The sequence below is a fragment of the Ovis canadensis genome, chromosome 14 (assembly GCF_042477335.2).
Source record: "Ovis canadensis isolate MfBH-ARS-UI-01 breed Bighorn chromosome 14, ARS-UI_OviCan_v2, whole genome shotgun sequence".
In the NCBI taxonomy this organism is placed as follows: domain Eukaryota; kingdom Metazoa; phylum Chordata; class Mammalia; order Artiodactyla; family Bovidae; genus Ovis; species Ovis canadensis.
The window spans coordinates 61,223,049-61,243,847 of NC_091258.1; the positions used below are offsets into that span (position 1 = coordinate 61,223,049).

General features: G+C 53.5%; 2 protein-coding genes across 7 annotated transcripts; one reads left to right on the forward strand and one right to left on the reverse strand.

The window, feature by feature from the left end:
- Positions 1 to 164: 164 nt before the first annotated feature.
- FAM98C (family with sequence similarity 98 member C) lies at positions 165 to 4,097 on the forward strand. Of its 2 annotated transcripts, none has more exons than XM_069549042.1 (8): positions 165 to 298; positions 405 to 553; positions 632 to 766; positions 1,215 to 1,420; positions 1,657 to 1,734; positions 1,827 to 1,943; positions 2,478 to 2,645; positions 3,761 to 4,097. In XM_069549042.1, exons 1-8 carry the CDS (start codon positions 234 to 236, stop codon positions 3,902 to 3,904), a joined length of 1,062 nt encoding a protein of 353 aa, XP_069405143.1. In that variant the 5' UTR covers positions 165 to 233; the 3' UTR covers positions 3,905 to 4,097. The 2 variants fall into 2 exon arrangements, with proteins under 2 accessions (XP_069405143.1, XP_069405142.1); XM_069549041.1 differs by having other exon boundaries at positions 174 to 298; positions 629 to 766.
- A 1,108-nt stretch (positions 4,098 to 5,205) lies between these two features.
- Positions 5,206 to 19,092, reverse strand: RASGRP4 (RAS guanyl releasing protein 4). 5 transcript variants are annotated; one of them, XM_069549040.1, is made up of 17 exons: positions 18,947 to 19,092; positions 15,736 to 15,920; positions 15,222 to 15,327; positions 15,037 to 15,099; positions 14,276 to 14,407; positions 14,036 to 14,189; positions 12,440 to 12,613; positions 11,110 to 11,226; positions 10,044 to 10,319; positions 8,271 to 8,351; positions 8,087 to 8,191; positions 7,734 to 7,852; positions 7,479 to 7,623; positions 6,331 to 6,367; positions 6,094 to 6,228; positions 5,859 to 5,971; positions 5,206 to 5,413 (listed from the first exon to the last, which is right to left on the reverse strand). In XM_069549040.1, exons 1-17 carry the CDS (start codon positions 18,967 to 18,969, stop codon positions 5,357 to 5,359), a joined length of 2,022 nt encoding a protein of 673 aa, XP_069405141.1. In that variant the 5' UTR covers positions 18,970 to 19,092; the 3' UTR covers positions 5,206 to 5,356. The 5 variants fall into 5 exon arrangements, with proteins under 5 accessions (XP_069405141.1, XP_069405139.1, XP_069405140.1 ...); XM_069549038.1 differs by having other exon boundaries at positions 6,094 to 6,367; XM_069549039.1 differs by lacking the exon at positions 5,206 to 5,413 and having other exon boundaries at positions 5,530 to 5,971.
- Positions 19,093 to 20,799: the final 1,707 nt, after the last annotated feature.

Below are 20,799 nucleotides of genomic sequence, written 5' to 3' on the forward strand. Positions count from 1 at the left end.
GTGGGTTTTCCAGCGCCCTGACTGGTTACGCGAAAGCACGCGCTCTTGTATTCGGCTAAGGCTGCGAACCTGAGGGCGGGTTCTACCTCCTCCTACACCAGTTGGAATGACGAAGGCCCTTAGCGAGAAGAAGCTGATTGGTCAGTTATAGGGGCCGCGCGCACGCCGCTCCTGGGGCGGAGCCTCCCACCGACCGGCAGGGGGCGCGCGCCTGAAGAAGAGGAGACATTCGCATGGAGGGGGCGGAGGCCGGGGAGCAGGAGTGGGCCGCAGTGGCCCAGGACCTGCTGGCCCTGGGGTAAGGGGAGCCCGGTGTGGCTGGGGGTGCAGGAAGGGGCAGGTCTTCCCTCAGAAATTCCTATTAACCTCTCCCACCCGCTCCCGCTCTCTCGACCGCGCCGCAGGTATGAGGGTTGCCCGGGGGCAGCGTTGCCGGGCACTTCGTGCCCAGACTTCAGGGCGCTGTGCGCGCGGCTGGCAGCGGAGCTGGCGACTCTGGGTGCCCTGGAGCGGGAGCGAGAGGAGGGCACGGAGGCGTTGAGCGCCGGCGATGGTACGCATGGAGGGAGGTCGGGAGGTTTGGAGCCTTGGGTGCCGCCGCCACGCCCTGACCATATCCCGCCTTCAGTAGGTCCCGGCGCTGAGGAGGAATTCCTGCGGCAGTTGGCCGGCCTGTTGTGGGAGTTGCACTGTCCGGACCGCGAGCTCTGCGGTGGGGACTGCGCGGCCTCACTGCGGGAGCCCGACGCGCGCCTGCGCCTGCTGCGTGAGCTGGGGGCCCGGCCGGCATACGGAAGTGGGCGAGGCTACAGTCTCGAGGGGGGCGGGCTCTGCAGGTTGAGGTGGAGCCAGGATTGCCCCCGCCTCCAGGGGGCGTGGTCATTAACTGGAGTTCGAGCCGGGCGGAGGCGGGTGGAGGGCTCTGGGGCGGGCTAAGGGCTCTGAGGTAGGCGGGGCTAGGATTCTGACGGAGGTTTTTGAAGCTCAGGTAGATTGGATAACACGGAGTCAGGGTGGTTCCGAAGTGAGCAGGGTTTGAACTCTGCAGAAGGAGCTAGGTCTCGAAGTGGGTGGAGCTTATCCTGGTGGTGGAGTCAGGGCTCTAGGTGGGGGGAACTAGGAGGCGGGCAGTTTCGAAGCCGCTTGAACTGTTCGACCCCGGTAGGGGGTTGGCGGCCCTCCTTGTTTGCACTGCTCCTTTTCCCTACTTTTAGGCTTTCTCTGCTCCGAGGTCCAGGCCGCCCGCCTTCTCCGCCTGCGCTCCCGTCTGGATCCCAACCCCGAGCCATCCTGTGGGGAAGGGGCAGAGGCGGGATCTGGCATGGTCCAGGAACTGATCCTTACTCTCCAAGCCCTGGGGCTGCCCAGACCCACGCCGGGGACCCCAGCCTGTCAGCTGCTTCGGGACTTGCATGCCAAGGTAGCCAGAGTCCCCTCCACACCGTGGCCACCCCACCTTCCTCGTAAGGGGAGAGCCCCCTCTCCAAAGGAGGCTGCAGGAGGAGTGCCACCGCCTCTGATGTTTTCATCAGGAGAATTGTGACTGCCATTCTTGGTTCTATGGCCGGGGTCCTCAGGGTCATAGGGAACTGGGATTCACTGAGGAGTCTATCCGATTTCTTCGAAGTTAACTCTATCTTCCTCTTCTCCGATCAGATCTCCGAGCTGCTGCCTTCCCTGCCCCCAGAGTCCCTGCAGCCCCTCCTCAACCACCCACTGGACGCACCCAGATGGGTAAGGTTGTGTATGGCTGTAAGTGAACAGTGTTCTCATCCAGAGATGGGAGTGAGGGCGACCCCTGGCGTGACTGAGACCTTTTCCCCCAGGAAGCGTTGGCATCTCTGTCCCAAAGCCTGCGGGATCAGTATGGCTGCCGCCGCTGCCTCCTCCTCAAGCGCCTTGACCTCACCACATCTGCTTTCCACTGGAGTGATCGGGCTGAGGTGCGGGCAGAAGACCTAGGCGGGAGCAGTTGCGGGAGCTGCGGCTACAGCGGGGAGGAAGGAAGGGCCAGAAATATGACCCTCTTGCTGATTCTGAGACCTAGGACATTTTAGAATCCTGTGAGGTTGGGGATGTGGAATCTCTGGGCCCCCAGGGCATTCTAGAATTTCCTGGTCTGAGCAGGAAGGGTATTTAGAGCAATACTCATTAAAAGATGTGAGGATCCTCCCTGGCAGCCCAGTGGTTAAGACTCTATGCTTCCCTTGCAGAGGGCAGGGGTTCAACCCCTGGTTAGGGAGCTAGGATCCCTCATGCTGCATGCTGCGTGGCATGCCTCCTCCCCCCAAAAAACATACATAAAAGATGTGGGAAGCACACAACTTTGTAAGTCAATTATACTTTGATAAGACAAAAATCGTAATGAAATATTAAAGAAGAGAAGATGTGGGCCTGAGTAGGGAAGAGAGAGGCTTTCAAGATTACAGGTCCCATCTGGTGAGTGCTCATGGGCATGTTCTCCCACTACCTCGTAGGCCCAAGGAGAGGCCATGAAGGCAGTGCTGATCCCAATTCGAGAGGCTCTGACCTCAGAATCAGATGTCTCCATTGCACATGTGCTGGCTGCCCGAGCCGATCTGTCTCGCCTTGTCCCAGCCACTAGCAAGACTGCCCGCCGAGGGACTTGCTGTGCTATCAACAAGGTGAGCACCTGGGGATGGGGAAGGGCGCCAAACACCCTTGGCCTTCACACTGGCCTTTCAGTCGCCTCTGCCCTGGACCAGTTTGTCCTCTCCTGCCTGGGCTGCTGCCCTGGCCTTCTCCTTAGGTTCCTGGCCTCTGGACTCACCACCTCTATTCTTCCCTCTCCACATGGCATTTAGAAGGAAATTTCCAACTCAAAAATCTGACCATGTCCTTCCCCAGCTCAAAACCCTTCTGTGGCTCCCCAGTGCCTTCAAAACAAAGACCATCTGTTTACTGAGCCCTTGCCCACCTCTTGTGCTTTGGCTTAAAATCCTCCCCTATCACCCCAGTCTGTTGTTTTGGGTTTTAACCATTTTTAAAAGCAAAACTACCCTCTGTTCAAATGATTAGGCTCAAATTTAGCCTCATACATCTCTGTTCAAACAGTCTTATATGACCTGGGCTTCCTAGCTGGCACTAGTGGTAAAGAACCTGCCTGCCAACGCAGGAGACATAAGAGACACAGGTTCAGTTCCTGGGTCAGGAAGATCCCCTGGAGGAGGGCATGGCAACCCACTCCAGTATCCTCGCCTGGAGAATCCCATGGACAGAGGAGCCTGGCGGGCTGCAGTGCACGGGGTCACAGAATCAGACCCGACTGAGACTACTGAGCACACACATGATCCTTAGGGCATAAAATCCAGCACAGCAAAAAGTGAAGCAAAATTTTAAAGAAAAAAACCAAAACACTGATTTGCTGGAAATGTTCTACAAAGCCCAAATATGAAACAGACAAAAGCTGAAGTGCCCTCATTCATATTGCTGGGGATGTGGACCTCTATTATCACCCTCCCCTGTATTCCCCCTTTGCTGAGGCCCCTTGACTGAAAGCTCCAGGACTGCATCTCCCACCATGCAGCCCCCACCACTGTACCACGCAGCATGCAGGATCTTGGTTCTCCGCCCAGGGATCGAACCTGTGCCCCCTTCACTGGGAGTGTGGAGTCTTAACTACTGGACTACCAGGGAAATCCCCAAATCTGCCCTGCCCTCCCTGCTGTTCTCTTGGGTCTCTGGTCCCCTTGTCCAACATATTTTTCTTCTCTCAAACTCAAGTCTAATCATCTCTCAGGTGCTTATGGGCAGCGTTCCAGACCGGGGGGGCCGCCCAAATGAGCTGGAGGCTCCCATGCCCAGCTGGCAGAGCAGAAGAGAGGATGGAGGCGGGCGGAAGGCAGGCCGCCAGTGCTGGGGCCGGAAGAAGAAGAAGAAGTAAAGGGGGACTGATGATTGCGGGGAGGGTTCCTTCATGCGATGCTCATCTCTGAGGAGTCACTCTGAGGGTTTCTCTTGGCACCTGGCATCCCAGCCCCATATCCCCTGTTCCTGAGGCCCCAAAGTCCTCCCTGCATCTGCCATTCAACACCAAGGACCATGTTCTCTGGAAAATAAATGTAATTTATATGACAGCCCTAGGACCTGTCTCTGTGGGGGCCAGGTCAGGGGTGCTCAGATTTGAGGTGACATTGGACGTCTCTGTTCCCTGGGTCTGAACAGGCCCCTACTGCTCTGACCCTTCAAATTCCGTTCTCTTCAGCAACAACCTTTGCTCCTGTGGGCATGGGGCAGGAGACAGGCAGGCATTGGACAAACATCTGTCAGTAACCAGTGTGTGCCAGCCCTGTTCTAGGCATTGGGGATACAGATAATAAAACTCCCTGGTCTCCTGGAGCTACCTTTCTGGTGAGGAAGGGCAGACAAGAAAGTTTAGTTTGTCAGATGAAGAAAGGGCTTTGGAGAGAAAGCAGGAAGGCAGGATTGGGGGACTATGGGGGGATTGCAGCTTTGTGTGATCCGGGGAGGCCTTACTAAGAAGGTGATACTCGAGCTAAACCCCAGAGGGGGAGCCACGTGGACCCCCTTCCCGGCAGAGGGAGTGTCCTGTGCAAAGGTCCTGAGGTAGTGTTTGGGGGCGTGATCAGGGACCACTGGGGCCAGTGTAGCTGAAGCAGGATGAGTGAGGGGGTGAGTGCTGGGAGGTGTCAGGGGCAGACCATGTGGGGTGAGGCACCGTGAGAACTCTGGTTTCCCTGAGTGAGATGGAGCCATAGGAGGGCTCTGAGCAGAGGAGGGGTTTGATCTGACTTAGGTTTCAGAGGTTCCCTTCCTGTTCCACCCTTTCTCTGACCTTCTCTCCCACCTCAGAGTTTGGAACTCTACCCCCTGTCCCCTCTGGCTCCTGACCCATACTGACATCAGTGCAGTATATTGGTCAGTAGCTTCCATGTGAGAGGCAGACAAACTGGGTAGGAGTCCTGACTCTTAACACTCACGAGTTCTGCCCCCTTTGGTGAGCAGTTTGACTTCACTGAGCCTGTTTCCTCATCTGTAAAATGGGAATTTAAGGACTTGGCAAGATGATGATGTTGTTTAGTCACTCAATCGTGTCCAACTCTTTGCGACCCCGTGGACTATAACCTGCCAATCTCTTCTGTCCATGGAATTCTCCAGGCAAGAATACTGGAGTGGGTTGCACGGATATCACATGCAAGAAAAGGGAATGCAATTAACAGCCACTCTGATGCAAAAGAAGGAAATAACTTTCTTTTGGAGTAAGAGATGACAGAAGCTTCAACAAAGGCAGTGTGGATGGGAAGGAGACGGAATAACAGGACTTGAGACTGACTCTGGAGGAGGAAGTGGGGAAGAGATGAGACCAAGGCAACATCTAGGAGTTCAGCTTGGAGGACTTGGTGGGTGGTGAGGCCTTCACTGGCAGAGGGACCTGGAAGGAGGATGACATGGGGTGACGTGGGGAGTGTACGATGTTCAGGTTCACTGCGGGGAGAGCCTCCCCGACACGTCAAAGTGAAGTTTCTTTAGCTCATTCTGAGACGTTGCTCTTTTTATGAGTGGAATTTGCTCCAATATTTATTAATGTCTGATCTGTTTGGCTTTAATCTTGACATCTTATAGTTTTCTTTCTGTTTTTCTTCCTAAACTCACTTTTTCTTTTGTACTAGGGGTTACCCCTTCCCCTCCCCACCAATATACTGAAATTGCTGTCAACATTAAAAATTAACCCTTATCTACACCCTCCCACCCAAGCAGTTGAGGACTTTTGCATCGTTTCACTTTTCCTGTTCTTCCCCATGTCTGTCTGGGTTCCCCCAGGCAACTAGGCTGGTCTCCCCGTATCCAGTTGGGGGTAGGGGGCAGTTCCTTCTCACCGTCTCTGGTTCCCAGGAGGGGTGTGGGGACTCTGTCTGGGTCCAAGCATGGCGAACGTGGCACCCAGTCTCAGGTTCCAGGGATAGTGTGTAGGAGAGATTGTCCTCGGAGCCTGTGTGTAGGGGTGCAGGTGGGAGGGACGTAGGTATGATGGGAAAGGCCTCATGACCTCGGAATGAATCCCCATCCGTCCACCAGGACCCCTTCCCAGGACTGCCACACCCTGGGTCTTACCACAGCTGGCCTGGGGAACTGGAGTGGGTGGGGCAGGGGCTTCCGGGGGACTCGCATCGCCCTTGGCCCCTGGCCTCTTCTTACATTCCACCTTCACTTGGTCTCTGCAGTGTCTGTGGCAACACAGCCCACAGTCTGGGGGAAATTCAGAGGTTAGTGCCAGAGGCCCAGTCCACGTCCCCCATTCTCCCAGCCTGCAGGTCCTAGATCCCCTTTCTCTACTGAAGCTCCACTCACCCCGACAGCGGTAGCCTTGCTTGGTGACACCCCAAAGCTGGGAAGAGAGAGCAGAACAGGTTACCTAGGCTAGGAGAGGGAGGGCTGTAATTGGGGTAGGGACAGGGACTGTCTGCAGGAAACCATCCAGGTTTTGAAAGTGCCCAAGGCTAGAGGCCTCTGTGGGGTCTGGAAGACTAAAGGAATTTGGAGATTTGTCTCAAGTTTGGAGAGTCACCTATGATATGAGAATCGGACAAAATCTGGAGTTAATAAAACATACATTCTATGGGCAGGGGTTGTGTCTGTTCTGTTTCTGCCTGTCCCCTTCCACCCCCACCCAGAGCCTGTAACTGTGCCTAGCGCCCTGGAGGTGCTCAGTGTCTATTCAGTGAATGAAACAGTGAATTTGGAAAGCAATCCAAGGTTTGCGAACCGGTCTTGGTTTGGAAGTGAGAGATCTGTCCATTCCACAGACTGGAGGATAGATTTCCAAATCCAACTGGTTTTAGAAATTGTACAGAGTTTGAATCATCTGGGGCCTAGAGACTTGGGAGCCTGATTCAGTTTGCAGATAATAATCTACCCATTCAGTCCAGTGCGTGAATGCTCAGTTGTATCTGACTCTTTTTGATCCCATAGACTGTAGCCCGCCAGGCTACTCTGTCTGTGGGATTTCCCAGGCAAGAATACTGGAGTGGGTTGCCATTTCCTCCTCCAGGGGATCTTCCCGACCCAGGGATCGACCTTGTGTCTCTGGTGTCTCCTGCATTGGCAGGCGGATTTTTTACCACTGTGCCACCTGGAAAGCCCTTATTATCCAGGATTTGGCAGTTATCCAGGATGGAGACTGGGATTTGGGCATTGTCTAGACTTCAGCATTATCCAGGGTGTAGGGAATAGCCATTATTTAGGGTTTCTGTGAAGTGTTTGTTGTTAAGTCGCTCAGTTGTTTCTGACTTTGTGACCCCATGAACTGAAGCACGCCAGGGTGCCCTGTGAAGTACGGGGACTATTTGAGGCTGGAGGATTTTCCTAAATATGGGGATTATCTGGAGCTTGGGGACTGTGAGCGCCACAGGGGAGGGTTGGCTTTCCCAGCCCAGGCTGTGAAGAGTTAGGGCGCTCCAGGAGGGGTCCCTCAGGGTGACGGTGGGCAGAATGCTCACGAAGCCACTGCAGCTGTCACAGAAGGTGGGCTTGCGGAAGGTGACCTCCTGGAAGGTGTGCAGGAAGGCCAGGCCCAGCTTGGAGCAAATGGCACTGGCCCGGAGCAGGTATCCTGTCAGCTCCTCACGGCTGAAGGAGCCGCTCCTGGGGGAGAGACTGCACTTTAGCAGGCCTGACCCTGTTCTCCCAGACCCAGGAGCCCTGGCTACCCCATGTCCTCATCTTAAGGGAACCCAGGAGTCAGGAGTACCTACCCCTGGCGGGGGGGTGGGTGAAGCCCGTGGCAGGCGAAGGGGAAGTTGCCTGAGAGTCGCTCAAAGTCCTCCTGAGAGATGGTGCCGCGGCCATCAGGGTCATAGTTCTTGAATACAGACTTGGGAGGAGCATGGGAAGGGGAGAGTAAGGTCAGATCAGGGGCCCCACCATTACCTTATTTTTTAATCTTCTGTCCACACCCCACGGCATGTGCAATATTAGTTCCTTGACCAAGGGTCGAACCCATGCCCCCTGCATTGGCAGTATAGAGTCGTAACCCCTGGACCACCAGGGAAGTCCCCGGGGTCCCCACAGTCTCAGATCCCTCCTCCGGCTCAGGGCTCCTCCTCACCTCCACCAGCTGCTCCACATGCCGACCCAGAGTGACCGTGTCAGGCTTGGGCGTCACACCAGGGGCCCACTCCACCACCAGGGGCGCCTTGAAGGGGGAGGGTGGCTGGGGCAGGGACAGAGGGGCATAGTTAGTCAGGGCAGAGGCTTGGGCTGGAGGTCAGAGGTCAGGGCTGGGGTCTCACCAGACTCTTGGGACAGCGGGGCTCCCGGGCATAGGAAAGCTCATAGATCTCGTCCTCCGTGTAGAAGAGATCCAGGGAAAGCTGGGGATGGGCAGGATGTTAAGGACCCTTCTTGTCTCCATCCTCCTCCCTGCAAGCTAGGACTGCCCAGACCCCCAATCTCCTCCTCTTTCCAAAACCCCTTTCTCCTGGGACCCCCATGGTCCTCTCTCCCACTGAGCCCCCATTCACTCTCCATACCGCTGGCCTCCTAGTCCAGAAACACCATCTTCTCATTGAGGTGTTCTTTGTTGTTTGTTTTTGATCCCATTTAGAATTGTAAACCTCTATCGCTTTCCATTTTCTGTTTCTGCTGTAATTTTCTCTATAGCACCTATTTCCTAAAAGACCATACGGTTTACTTATTTACTTTTTTCACTGGCTATCTCCCCGAGGAAGTCAGCCCCACGAGACAGCAATTTTTTTTTCTCCTGACGTGCACACTGCTGTGAGCCTAAGTGCCCAAAGTAATGTCTAGCTCACAGCCGGTGCTCAATAAATATTTGGGCTGATGGCCTCAGAGCCAGCAAAGCATGGCAGCTTAGGCACCAATCATCAGAGGGCAGGACCAGCTTCAGAGGCAGGCGCCACACGTAGAAGGGCCTTGGGTTCATTTAAGGCCCTCTGTCACCCTCTTGAAATTTTCAATAATTTCAAACAAGGAGACCCACATTTTCAATTTGCTGGTGATCCTGACTTAGGATCTGAAAGTCAGCTTTTCAGCCTTTGACTACATGGTCCTCCAAATCCCAGTCTCTGTCAATTTATCACTCTTTAGAAAGAAATCCTCTATCTTCCTATCTATCTATGTAAAATAAAATATAGCCAGAACTGCACACTTGCAGTCTTGGGACATAGTGTGATGGTTAACACATATTAACACTCATGTTCTGAAGCTGGCCTGCTGTGGGACAGGGGGCGAATGACCTCACCTCTGTGGGCCTCAGTTTCCCAATCTTTAGAATGGGCAAATAAGGGTCCCTTCCTTGTAGGCGTGTGAGGATGGAATGAAGTGCTCTCTGGAGACTGTTTAACATGGTGTCTGGCACACAGAAGATGATTAATAACTTATTATCTTTTTGCTTAGATTCCTGAATATGTTATAGCTTGGAATTTTGATCTGTTGGTGTGAGAAGCTCAGAACCTTGAAGTTCTGGGCCCAAAGCAATTCTGGACCTAAGATCAATGGATATTTGAGTTCCTTGGTGAATTGGGGGAAAATGCCAGGTCTTAGTTGTGGCATGTGGGATCTTTAGTCACGGCGTGCAGACTCTTAGTTGCATATGGGATCTAGTTCCCTGACCAGGGATCGAACCTGGGCCGTCTTGCATTGGGAACTTGGAGTCTTAGCCACTGGACCATCAGGGAGGTCCCCCAAAATGCATTACTTATATACAGCTCACTGTGTTCCAGATACTATTTTAAGTACTTTGTGTGAACTGTATGAGTGATATTTACATGAATTATATTATAGATTCTTTTCAACCACTCTCTGAAGTACATCCTATTAGTATTCCCATTTTGCAGTTAAGGAAACAGGCTGAGGAGTTAAGTGACTTGCCTGAGATCACACAGGGAAAAACAAAAAAACTTACAAGCTCTGGCTTCAAAACCCATGCATTCCAGTGCTATTCTACTATTCTGTCCTGACCCTCATCCACCAGGACCCTAAATCTCAGGGCCCTACAGGCGCAGTCTCTGGGAGCTCAACCAGGGCAGCTCAGGGCAGCTCACCGTGAGCAGGTGCAGAAGGTCCTCGCTGGCACTGCACGGGGGGTGCTGTTGCTGCAGCGCTGCCAGCTCCTGCAGCCGCAGGTAGAGGCTGTTGAGTTTGGGCAGGTGCAGGCGGCCATCAGGCAACCTGTCAGGCTGCGCCTCGTTCAGGGCCACCAGATCCTTGAGGTGCACACCCAGGACAGGCAGCCGGAAGTCCGTGCAGCCAGCCCAGGTACGGCGGTAATGGGCGTAGTTGTTGTGGGCTGCCAGGAGCTCCGTCAGCTCCAGCAGGGCCTGTGTGGGAGGGGCATAGAATGGGGGAGGCTGGCTCTGTTCCCCCAGCTCCCTGAAGGGGAGTACCCAGCAGTCTGTGGTGTGGCTTCGGACCCCCAGGGGCCCAGTGGCATTTTGGACGTCTCCCCAAGCCCTCCATGTCCCACACTGGCTTCAGCATTATTCAGACTGCTCTTTTTCTTGGGTCCCCATCTCAGAAGGGCCCCACTATCTCCCATTCCCCAGCCCAGAGTGATTTTTCAAAAACCCAACTCTGATCATGGGTACTGTCATCTTTCCTAACTCCCCAGTGCCCTCTAGATAAAGACCAGACACCTTAGCTGAGCTTGCAAAAGACTCAATAGAATCCTCCTTGCCCCCCTCCCTGGGGCATCTCTAGCCTAATATCCTGTCACGTCCTGACCTCAGCCACACACCAGACTCATGGATGACGCACTCTCCTTAAGACATTTTCAGGACACCCCAACCCATGCTCCTCCCATGGGTAGCCCAAACGTTGGTATCCTTGAGGACATGATTTCACTCCCCACCTAGACTGCAAGTTCTCTGCTAGCATCTCTCATCTGTCTCCCGCCAGTGCTGCTCAGGACCTGACACTCAGTAGAGAGTCATCAGCACCATGGGTGAAGAGGGAGGAAGAGCGACAGAGGAGGACAAAGCCTGGGGGTCTGTCCGATTTGGAGGAGCAAGGTCTCCAGGGCCCCTGGGAAGGGGTGGAGGGGGTTGGGAAAAGTGTGAGGGCTCAGGATAATTGATCACTGGAACTTTGGGGAGGGCAGTGGGAGTTCACCTTGGTGCTGTCAGGGCTCAGGTGGGCATGGGAGTCCTTGAGTCTGGAGATGGCACTATGACAGAGGCCGCCGGTGACTGCCATCAGCGTGTTGAAATTTTGCAACTGGAGGAGCTTCTAGGGAGGGAAGGTGATGCAGAAGTGGTGGGTACCACATGGAGGACAGGTAAATTGGGGGTTCAAGTGACAGCATCCCCCCAGCTGAGATGAAGTCTTAAGCATGTGTGTGTGTGGGGTGCCATGTAGGCATCAGATAGGTGAGATGTACCAGGCAGGAGTGGGCCGCAAGCAGGTATGTGGGCATTACCAGGGGGTCATGCAGACGATAGACTAATGTGAGGTCAGATGAAAGTAGGGGGAGTCAGGTGAGTATGGGGAGTTGGACCAGTTTGGGGAGTCAACAGGTCGGTGTCAGGCCGTGGAGGATTCAGAGAGAGTTTAGGGTGTCAGGCAACTAGGTGGTCTCTGCCCTGGGAGTCAGACAGGTGAGAAGGGGCAAGAAGGCCTGTCCTCTGGGCAGGAGTTAGGGGCCGGGCAGAGGTGAATGGAGCCAGAGTTATACGGAGGGGTCAGGTAGATATGAGAGACAGGTGCGGGGTCAGCCAGTCACCAGGAACAATAGCCTCACCCTCCCCTTTTTCAAGTTTAAGAGCGGAGGTCGCTGGGGGGAGAAGGTGGGGCCAAGGAAGAATAAGATGCGCAGACTGAGGAGACCCCAGGTAGAGGCCAGAACTTCTAAGCCTAGCGGGCCAAAGAGGGGAAGCGAGGCACGCAGAGACGCCAGAGGAAGGGCGTGGTCTGCGAGGAAGTACGCAAGGGGGCGTGGCCACGCTGCGGGAAGGAGGGCTTCCCTTTTCTCCAGAAGGGAGGGAACCTAGGGGGAGGGGGGAGGGGAGGAAGGGGGTTGGGGGAGGAGGGAACAGCGGGGCCTAGGGACACCCCAAGTGATGGGGCCGGATGCTGTCATTGTTCTGAAGGGTCAGCTGGGTCCTAGGGACCAGGGCAGGGGATGACGCAAAGGTGGAGGCAAGAAAGAGCCTCCTCTTCCGTTGCCCTGGCGACAGAATATTTGGGCGTAGGGCTTGGGTGACGGGGTCAGGACGAACGTCGTCACCTGCCACCTCTGGGAAGAAGGAGTGGGGCCACGGCGGGTTTGCGTGGTGAAGTCAAGGCCGGGGAAGAAGTACCATCAGTCCTGAGTTAGAACGATGGGACTGAGGCCTCTGGGGCATGGCCAGGGTGGGACGAAATGCTGCAGGGCGGGACCAGGAGATGGTGACGTCACAGGCCGAGAGCCCCGCGGGGCAGGTGTTCAGAAGGCGGGCCTCACCTGTGCCACGCGGATGAACTTGTCCAGCACCTGCGCTCGCTGTGCAGGCCCGGGACGGCTCAGCACCATGACCTGCACCCAGCGGGATACGCTGTTGCTGAGACCTACAGATCCCTCTAGGGTCGGGCACCCCCGCACAGAGCCCTGCAAAACGTAGTCCCGCAGGTCCTGGGGCTGGGGGAGAGGTGGGCGTCAGGGTGGGCCCTGGAAAGCTCAGGCCCTAACCCTCACTCTCCCATCCCCCCAGCAGTCACGATCTCCGATGTCCTAGCCAGGCCATCACATGTCCCTGACGTCACCATGGCCCCTTTCATCTGAGGAGAAACGTTTAAAGAAAGCTGGGTCCTGTTCTGAGTCCTCTGTCACAGCCTTACAGCAAGTTGATGAATACTATATGATTCCCATTTTACAGATGAGGTCATTGAAGCACAGAGAGGCTAAGTAATTTGCCCAGGGTCACACAGGCTCAAGTCACAGTGGGAACTCAGTCTATTGCCCTTAACAGTATACCTGACTTGTGTACAGAAGAGGATACAGAACTAACAGCTATTTGTTCTGCACAAGGGGTCAACATTACATACCCACGTCCACTGCAGTGTACAGTCAGGAAATTTTCACACTAAGGAACCAGATCCCCACCTACCCTCAAAATGATGTCAAGATGGCAATAACTAAATACATAGGTAGTTTGAACGTGAAGTCGCTCAGTCATGTCCAACTCATAGTTTGAAGCATTTTAAATAATCATTTGAGTAGGTAAAATATGTCAAACTATGCCAATTTCATATGCTTCAACTGGATGGCATTTACACTGGATCAGACACTGATCCTATGAAAATGAGTGTTAGTCGCTCAGTTGTGTCCAACTCTTTACGACTCCAAGGACTGTAGCCCGCCAGGCTCCTCTGCCCATGGGATTCTCCAGGCAAGAATACTGGAGTGGGTTGTGGTTCCCTTCACCAGGGGAAATTCCTTACCCAGGGATTGAACCCAGGTCTCCTGCATTGCAGGTGGGTTCTTTACCATTTGAGCCACCATTAAGCCCCCCCTTTACAGCAAACAGGCCAAAGCACAGTGTATTTAAATGCTTCTCAAATAAATGAACAATTAATAAAAATATTTTGAGCACTTACTATGTGCCAGGCACTGTGACAAGCCTTTTAGAAATATTTATTTATTTGGCTGCACTGGTTCTTAGTTGCAGCATGTGCGATCTAGTTTCCTGACCAAGGATCAAACCTGAGCCCCCTGAATTGAAAGCAGAGCCTTGGCCACTGGACCACCAGAGAAGTCCCCTGTGATGAGCATTTTTAAATGGACATATTAGTTTAATTTCCCCAATGAGCCAATGAACTATTATGACTTTTTTTTCCCACATGAGAAAACTCAGTCTCAGAGAGGTTGAGAAACTAATTCAAAGTCACACAGGTTGGAAGGGGCTGATGGGATTTGAACCCTGAGGGCTCTGTACTCAGCCAGCCTAACTTATTTTCCTGTACCCTCTAGCACCCAAGTTTGACAGTTTGGGTCCTCTCAGTCCTGCCAGGCCCTGCTCCACCCTAAGCCATCCCCAGCTGGGAGGAGAGGGGTCCTTACTGTGATAGCCTGGAAGGACCGGAACTCCAGGTAAGTGAGATGCTCTGCCAGCTCCCCAGTCTCCAGGTGGTCAAAAATCAAGGACACTTTGCACTTCTTACCCAGGCCTGGGCTGCTCATGGGATGTGGGGGGCCTGGGCCACCCGGGCTAAGCCTATGGGCAAAGAGAGGCAGCGTATTAGAGGGACTCAGGGTGGGAGGTGTCGGGGTGTGGATGGGGAGGGGAAAGGACTGACTCACCGACTGGAGAAGTCTCCTAGGCTCTTCTGGACTGAGTTACCCTCCTGCTCCACAGTGGCCCAGAAGCGGCCGATAACCTCTTCTAACTGGGGGTCCTGGTGCATCGTCTCAGGGTGTTGGGTCAGCCAGTACCTGGGGGTGGTTTAGAGGTGGTAGGATGGGGCTGCGGGGAGGGACGCAGGTTTCTGAAAGGGGTCTCGGGCTGAGGGATCTCTAGGTGCTGGGCTTGGGGGTGGTGACTCTAAATATGTACAGGGGGGTCTCTGGAAGGCCAGGGTTCAGAGAGGCACCAGGCTGGGAGGAGCTCTGGGAGTAGGGCTGGGGGCCTCTTATTACAGGCTGACAGATCTATGGAGGATAGACTGGGCAATCTTGGGAAGTGGTTCGGAAGCACAATAGTCGGGGTGGGTCTCAGGGACTAGGCTGGGGGCCTATGGGGTGAGATTTTGGGGTAACAGGGTGAGTGGAGTCTTAGAAGCTAGGTGAGTATATATATGGGAGGTTTCAGCAATTTCAGGAATCTGAGCTGGAGGTCTTGGGGTACTAGCTGGGAAAGGGTCCATAGTATCTGGTCAGGCATCTCTAAGAGGTGAGGGTTCTAAGGAGAACTGGGAGGTTTTAGGAAAGAAGCCAGTGGCTTCTCAGAAGTGGGATGTAAGGGAGTAGGACTGCATAGTCTCTGGGAAGTGTATTTTTTAGAGAGTGGCAGCAGGGTGAAGATCCTGGGTCATCATGGGCGTGGAGTCTTGGCCCAGGCCTACCTGACCAGGTGACAGATCTGCAGCTGTCTCAGCTCCTGCGTGCTCCCTGTGGCCTCCTGGTACTTGAGTTCCGGTCAAGGCTCGGTCATCCAGCATCTCAGACCTGACTGCTCACCCTGGCCCCACAGGCTCTCATGTCTCTGTCCTCCGCCCTCCACCCACTGCTTATGGCCCAAGGAGGATATAAGGTCAGCAGACGGGCAGCAAAGTGGGCAGAAGGCAGCACCCAACTGTGCATGGCAAGTACCATGTTGAGAACGTGGTCCCCACGGCGCAGGCTGCCAGCCGAGTCTGCAGGCAGGAGAAGGGGACTCTGGGTCAGAACGGCCCCTGCTGGACAGCCTGGTTCAAACCCCAGTTCTACCAGTGACTCGTGTGTGAGCTCGGGCACACAGCCTGGCCTCCTTGTGCTCCAGTTTCCTCGTCTGGACTGTGCATGGACCAACATCGTGCCTGGCAAGTCATGCTGAAGATGGAAATAAGAGTCAGACCCCCCACCCCCCGCCAACCTGCCGCTCCGTCCATGCAGGTCAGGAAAATGAAACACAGGTATCTCTTGTGTTCCGACTACAGTGATTGAGATTCATTCCACATACTCCTGCTCTGTTTTTGTGCCCCTCAAACTGAGCCTGGAGAGAGGTGGGTGCCTGGCCCAAGCTCAGACTTGGGGGAGGCTGGCCAGGGAGGGGGAAGACTCACCAAAGGACTGAATGCATTTCTCCAGCAGCTCATCTTCACTGCAGCCGCCCTCGTTCAGCATGCCCAGAGCCATGGAAGCCATAACCTTGCTGATTTCCCGGGGGCTGGGGCATGTCTTGTGGCGGCGGGCCGGTCGGGGCCGGCCCCGCCCCCCTGTCTTGCCTGGGCATTCCTGGTGGGACTTCCTGTGGGAACATCCCCTGGGGATTCATTTGAGCCCCTTCCTTTAGGCAGACCCCCAGCGTTCTTCTTGACCCAATGCCCCAAGGCAACCTGGGAGAAGCTTCCTAAAGGCAAGGGGCTGGCATTAGTCCTGACCTACATTGGATCCATAGGAGAAAACCCCAGTAGTCCAGATCATGGGAGCCATCTCCTACAGGTAAACTCCAAGGGAACCAGGGGGAAAACCCCGAAGGCTACCCTGATTGCCCTCTGAGGGAATCATGGGAGAAGACCCTCCAAGGACTAGTAAGGACCCACCAGGAATCATAAGAACTCTCACCACCAACCACTGCCTCTGAATTCCCCTTGGGACTGTGTGGTCCCAAGACCTCATTGAAGAGACTTCCTGTTGGCAGATGGGTTACTCCAGACCTCCCAGGGAATCATGGAGAGAAGATCCCCCGAACTATTCTCGTCCTCCCTAGGGGGAATCATGGAAGGTTCTGCCTTCAGGGCCACTCCTCAGAATTCCTCTTTGCAGGGCTTCCCTGTTGGCTCAATGGATAAGAGTCCACCTGCCAGTGCAGGGGACTCCAGTTTGATCCCCAGACCGGGAAGATTCCACATGCCATGGAGAAACTAAGCCTGTGTACTACAACTACTGAGCCCATGCACAACTACTGAAGCCTGTGCACACAGCCGTGCTCTGCAAAGAGAAGCCACTACAGTGAGAAGCCCAAGCACCCCCATCAAGAGTAGCCCCTTGATCTACAGTGAGCACCCCAATCAAGAGTAGCCCCCTGACCGCCGCAACTAGAGAAAGCCGATGCAAAAAAGCAATGAAGACCCAGTGCAGCTGAAAATAAATAAATTAATTAAAATTATTGAATTTTAAAAATTGGAGGAAAAAAAGACAGAAAAAAGAATTCCCCTTTGCCTTCCAACAGCCACCCCTCCTCCCCTGAGCCCTCCGGAGGGAAGCAGACCCCCAAGATTTCATTCCTCTCTTCTCTCCCTCTCCTTGATCCCACTAAGGTGATCCCCCTCCCCCAAGCCAGCCTTTCAGCAGGACTGGAGTCTCAGCTATGAGCCTGGGTCTCTAGATTTGGAGCCTGGAGAGAAGATACGGGTGCAACGTGGCCTCATCAGGGCTCTTCAGAGCTGGGTGCGGTCCCTTGGGCTAAGGCAGCTTCAAGAAGTTTAAAAATAGTCCTCAATCTGCCTTTTGCCTCTCTGAGGCTCCTGTTCTAGTTGAGGAAGGAGGGTAATGGGGAGACAGGGCTGGTGAAGGAAGGAGGGAGCAGAATCCAGGCAGAAAGCCTTGGCTTCCACAGGAGTCAGATAAAACTGGGTTGGAAGGACTTCCCTGGTAGTCCAGCAGTTGTCTCTGTGCTTCCACTGCCGGGGGCATAAATTCAATCCCTGGTTAGGAAACTAACCTCCCGCATGCCTAGAGGCCAAAAAAAAAAAAAAACCCCACCAAAAACCAAAACACTGGGTTGGAGAAATTTGTGCTGGCTGTGTAACTTTATGTTAGTGACATCATTTCTCTGGACCTCAGTTTCTTCATGTGAAAAATGAGAGTCATCTTGGGACCTTCCCCAGGAATTTATTATGAACATTCAATGCCCTGCTCTTCAAAAGTGCTAAATAAGGGATTAAGTTTGCTGAGGCTGTTAAGTGGCCAGGGGTGGGAAAGTTAGATTTGAGATGCAGAGAGAAAATGTGATGGAGCAAACTGAAAGCCAGGCTAGGCGGATGGGGGTGAACAGAAATTGGGAGACTCTCATAACAAGGGCACTGCTATGTCCCTGGAGCATCCTGCTAAGTCGCTTCAGTCGTGTCTGACTCTGTGTGACCCCACAGACGGCAGCCCACCAGGCTCCTCCGCCCATGGGGTTTTCCAGGCAAGAACACCGGAGTGGGGTGCCATTGCCTTCTCCGAGCATCCTGAGGGCTCAGTAAATCAGTACTGAATGTTGTCGAGTAACAGCTGGCATTATTGAGCACCCACTGCGTACCGGGCAGAGAGGTAAACACCTATCTATAGATCAGGGATTTTCAAAGGAGGTCCAATCCCAACAGCATTACCTGGGAACTTGACATAAATAGAAATTCTCAGGCCCCACCTCAGATCTACATCAGAAACCTTGGTGGTGAGCCCAGAAGCCCGTTTTAGAAGGCCTCCAGGCGGTTCTGATGTGTGCCCATGCTTGAGAACCACAGGTCTAGGCTGTACCACTGAGGACTTATGAGCCCATCTGAGGAGGGACTATGATTGATCTACTGACTGAAGAAGAAACTGAGGCACAGAGTGGGCAAGTGACTGACTAGGGTCACACAGCCAAAGAATGAGGCAGCCAGGTCTCCACCACTGAACTCCTGGATATTATAGGGGAGGGGACTTTTGCCATCAGAGACAAACCGGGGGAGGAAGGAGAAGCTGCCTAAGCTAGGGACACAGCCACCATTGCCCCTGTGAGGACAGGAGGGCAAGCTTCTCCAGGTTATAGGAAGCCTACTCTAGAATCTGCGGGCACAACCAGCTGCTAGGCCCTTACCTTCCGGCTGTCTGGCCCCCACCTCCCCCGCAGTAGCATCGGGGGACAGCCAGGAGTCGCTTAAGAGGCAGGGAAGTCGCCTTGCCCCTTGGCACACTCCCCTCCCCTAGGGTAGGGCCCTGCAGGAGTCTGGAGTTTCCAGTCCAGCGGGCAGCCATGAAAACCCCCGGGGAGGACAGTGACACCCAGCCTAGGGAGCCAGGATGACTGAGGGGTGTGAAGGGTGCGGGGGCGAATGGGATCAGAGCAGCTCGAATGCCAGCAGAGCTAGGATAAGACACAGCCGTCCGAGCCAACAGCCCCAGCCTAAGCTTTCTCTGGACACCCCGAAGCATCTTTCCACCTGGCGCCCCCTGCTTCCGCGACGGCTGCGAGAGTAGCTCGACACCGTGCCCCCCTAGTCAGAACCTTCCTGACCTTCTCCTGCAGCCCGAGAGAGACCCAGGGGCTCACGGAGCTCCGGGTCTCCTTGGGGAGGGTCCTCTCACCTCTTGCTGTCTTTCCTGTTCATGCTTCCTGGGGGGGAAGGGGGGTCTTATAAGAGTGAGGCTCAGCTCCTCCCCCCTCGCCACGGCTCCAGCTTCTTAGCCCCTTGGGAGCTGGGGCCTCCTCGGCGCTTGGGAAGGAAAGAGGAACTGCCCCTCCCCACCCAGCCCCAGGCCAGGGGGAAGGAAGAGGCTGGGGAGAGACCAAAGGTCCCCCCCTCCCCCCACTTGGGGATCCCTTCAGGCTGAGGTTTCCGGTGCTGCCGGCCCCCACCCCCAATCACCCGGCGGGCTCTATCTCCCCCATCTTTCGATCTCCAGACCCGTGATTCTCTGTTCTGTCACTGTCATGCTTCAATAAAAGCCCTTTTTAAAGAAAATAAGCCTAATATGACACATTTATGTACACACACTCAAAAGAAAAGTCTGCATTTCTGTAAGGACATACTTACGTCTAACAATGCACAGAAGTTTGATTGGAAAGTCACAATATATGGTATTTTGTATATTTCTTCTTCTATTTCTTTTATTTCTAGCTTAGTTTTAATGCCATTTATGTCCCCAGAAAACATTTTCACTCTATTGCTTTTATTGTAAGAAAACCTCATGTAGCACCTACTGTATGCCTCACACTGTTGTAAGGGCTTATATTAACTCATTTAATTGTCACACAATCTTAAAGACTGTTATTATCAAAACATTGCAGGTGGAAGCTAACCCCCTGGGAGCCCCCATCCTATCCCACTGTCCCTCTTAGGCAGGGCTGACACATGGTTGGCTTTCATCTGACCTGTTCGCTGTGAGTTTGTTTAAATACACAGAAACAGACTCATAGAAACAGACTTTTCTTTTGAGTATGTGTGCCTTTTTTTCGTTTACCTAAATGTGTCATGCTTGGCATATTTTTAAATGGAAGTACAAAGAAGAGTCAAATCATAAGTGTTTAGGTTGCTGAATGGTGGCAAACTGAATACGTCCATGTGTTACAAATCAAGGGAGAGAATCTTTCTGTTTCCCATAAGCCCCCTTGTGTTACCAGCAGCCTAATTTCTAGCAAAGTGGTTTTGCCTGGTTTTGAGCTATATATAAACTGAATCAACTATTGTATCAGGCTTCCTTCATTTAACCCGGTGTCTTTGTGATTCTTCTGTATTATATTTAGTTGTAGCTCATTATTTTGGTTGCTGTATAGTCTTCCATCGTGTGATTAGTTCATGATCTATTGACTGGTTTTTCTGTCATGGACATTTGAGTTGTTTCCAGTTTGGGGTTGCCGTGAATAATGTTGCTGTGATCATTCTATCCCCTGTCTTTTGGTGAACGAAGCAGTGCGTAGTTCTGTAGTGTAGATATCCGGGAGTGGAGTAGTAGTTGCAATAAGATTCTGCCAAACCTAGTAAATGAGTCCATTCAACCAAAGCTCTCATATAAGTCTATTTTTAAAAATATTTATTTATTTGGCTGCACCAGGTCCTAGGTTGAGGCATATGGAATCTAGTCCCCTGACCAGGGATTGAACCCAGGACCCTGCATAGGACGTGCAGAGTTCTAGCTATTGGACCACCAAGGAAGTTCCTAGGAGTCTATTTTTGTTCCTTTCTTTTCTCCGCTGAGAGAAGTCACCATGGATTTTTTTTTTTTTTCAAACTGGAACATTTAGACAAGTACAGAGTGCATTCTCTTAACTTTTCCATTCCATGCCATGTGATACGGTTTCAGACCCTCTCCAGCTTTTTCCTCCTCCTGCATTTTCTCTTCTCTCTCCTTCAGTCTCAAGGATGCTCTCTGTGATGTGCTGTTTGTGACTCTCAGCCAATCTCCTTGGCACCTGCTTCACACAAGGTGATGTGACGGCC

What these genes read in the sequence shown, in the direction of transcription:
- RASGRP4 (XM_069549036.1), bottom strand. Translation starts at nt 18,969, where the DNA reads ATGAACAGGAAAGACAGCAAGAG. An exon ending in GAAATGCATTCAGTCCTTTG is followed by an intron (nt 15,328 to 15,735) that starts GTGAGTCTTCCC and finishes TCCTGCCTGCAG; the next exon opens with ACTCGGCTGGCAGCCTGCGC. An exon ending in CCCGCTGTCCCAAGAGTCTG is followed by an intron (nt 8,192 to 8,270) that starts GTGAGACCCCAG and finishes TCCCTGCCCCAG; the next exon opens with CCACCCTCCCCCTTCAAGGC.
- FAM98C (XM_069549041.1), top strand. Translation starts at nt 234, where the DNA reads ATGGAGGGGGCGGAGGCCGGGGAGCAGGAGTGGGCCGCAGTGGCCCAG. An exon ending in GGCGTTGAGCGCCGGCGATG is followed by an intron (nt 554 to 628) that starts GTACGCATGGAG and finishes TCCCGCCTTCAG; the next exon opens with TAGGTCCCGGCGCTGAGGAG. An exon ending in CACTGGACGCACCCAGATGG is followed by an intron (nt 1,735 to 1,826) that starts GTAAGGTTGTGT and finishes CTTTTCCCCCAG; the next exon opens with GAAGCGTTGGCATCTCTGTC.